The sequence below is a fragment of the Apis dorsata genome, unplaced genomic scaffold (assembly GCF_000469605.1).
Source record: "Apis dorsata unplaced genomic scaffold, Apis dorsata 1.3 scaffold_517, whole genome shotgun sequence".
In the NCBI taxonomy this organism is placed as follows: domain Eukaryota; kingdom Metazoa; phylum Arthropoda; class Insecta; order Hymenoptera; family Apidae; genus Apis; species Apis dorsata.
This window is the reverse complement of record NW_006263742.1, coordinates 729,605-731,222: the sequence shown is the minus strand read 5'-3', so window position 1 is coordinate 731,222 and position 1,618 is coordinate 729,605. Positions and strand designations below refer to the sequence as shown.

The window sequence follows — 1,618 nt, the reverse complement described above, 5'->3', positions numbered from 1 at the left end:
AGAGGGAGAAGAATATTTTGGAAATGAATTAACAAAACGTATGAAGAAAGATTCGTAAGTTTTCTTCAATTTTTAAATGTAAAATATTTTAAATAATAAATTTAATTATTTTATTATTAATTGGATATTTTTAATTTATGAAAATATCCAATTTTTAGTATAAAAATATATATTTTTAAATATATTTTTTTATTTTTAAGAGAAAGATTTATCATTGAACCTAGTTATGTTTTCTGTGAAAAGTTAATTGATGGTAGAGTAAGTTTTCAAGGAATGAATCCTGAAATAGAAAAATTAATGGAAGCAGAACAAAAGAATGAAAATATTAAAATGGAAGTACAAAAAGAAACAGATATTTCAGATGAGCAAATGGCAAAAAGTTGGAAAACTTATAGAAAAATAACAAAAAATGAACATAAATATGAAAAATCATTACAAAAACATAATAATAATAATCATGAACCATTACCAAAAAAACCAAAATTTTTAAAACCACAATATTAGTATTTAATATAAATCATATTTATATATGTATATAATTTTAAATAAGTTCTTTACATAAATATTTTTTGTTTAAGAATAATATGATAACTTTTAATTTTATTGTACAGTATATAATTAATTTTATTGTACAATATAATTTCATAAAGAAGAATTTATATTTTCATATTGCATATTTTCATATTTATATATTGCAACAAAATTTGTACTTGAAATGTATAAAAGTATTAAAATGTAAGTAAATATTTAAATATATTTTAATTAGATATTGCGTATATCTATATGTATTATTATATCTGGATTCTAAAGATATTTTGTATTTAATTAATTTTATTATTAATTATATCATCATATTCATCAAGCAAATTTATAAAAATTTCTACAGATACATTATCTGTGCAACTTTTTTTTAATCCTTTTTCCCATAACAAATCAAAGCTATTATTAGGGAATTGAATTCCAATAGCTTCAAAAATACTTCTTATTTCTTCTTTGCTTCGAAGCTAATTGAAATTTAATTAACAATGCATATATTTATATTATAAAATTTAAATTTCAAAATATTATATAAATATATATTTAAATTTACTTTAGAGAGATCTGTGTAGCTAAGACCATGTTTTGTAAAAATATTTGGATGTATAAGACTGTAAGCAGTAAGTTTATCCAAATCTTTATAAATTCCTGCTGTTGGGATATCTGTGAAAACAATGAAATATATTATTTGTAAGCAACAAAATAATGATTTTACATTTAATAATGAATTATTAATATTAATTATTAATATTATATTTATATATAGCATCTCTATTGTAATACTGTACTATAATACTAATACTATTTTCTATGACTTTAATAACATTAGCACAATGTAATAAAAAACTAATATGTTATAATATATTTGATAATAAAGTAGAATAAAGAATTCACTAACTTGTAGTATCTATTCTGTCTATCTTTCCTATTGTTGTATTGTATTCAGTGCTATAATATTGACATTCCAAAGGAATCTCTAGGAAAATTATGTCATTTTAGATACAAATAATGTTAGGTGCTAATAATGATTTAGAAATATGATATAATATTATTAAATAAATATATATTTATTATTTACATA

General features: G+C 18.9%; 1 protein-coding gene across 1 annotated transcript; it reads left to right on the top strand.

The window, feature by feature from the left end:
• Positions 1 to 4: 4 nt before the first annotated feature.
• LOC102681384 (M-phase phosphoprotein 6) lies at positions 5 to 504 on the top strand (the record flags this gene model as incomplete). Its single annotated transcript, XM_006620586.2, has 2 exons — positions 5 to 54; positions 201 to 504. Coding segments are annotated over 2 exons (354 nt in total), but the record flags the coding sequence as incomplete, so codon positions are not given.
• Positions 505 to 1,618: the final 1,114 nt, after the last annotated feature.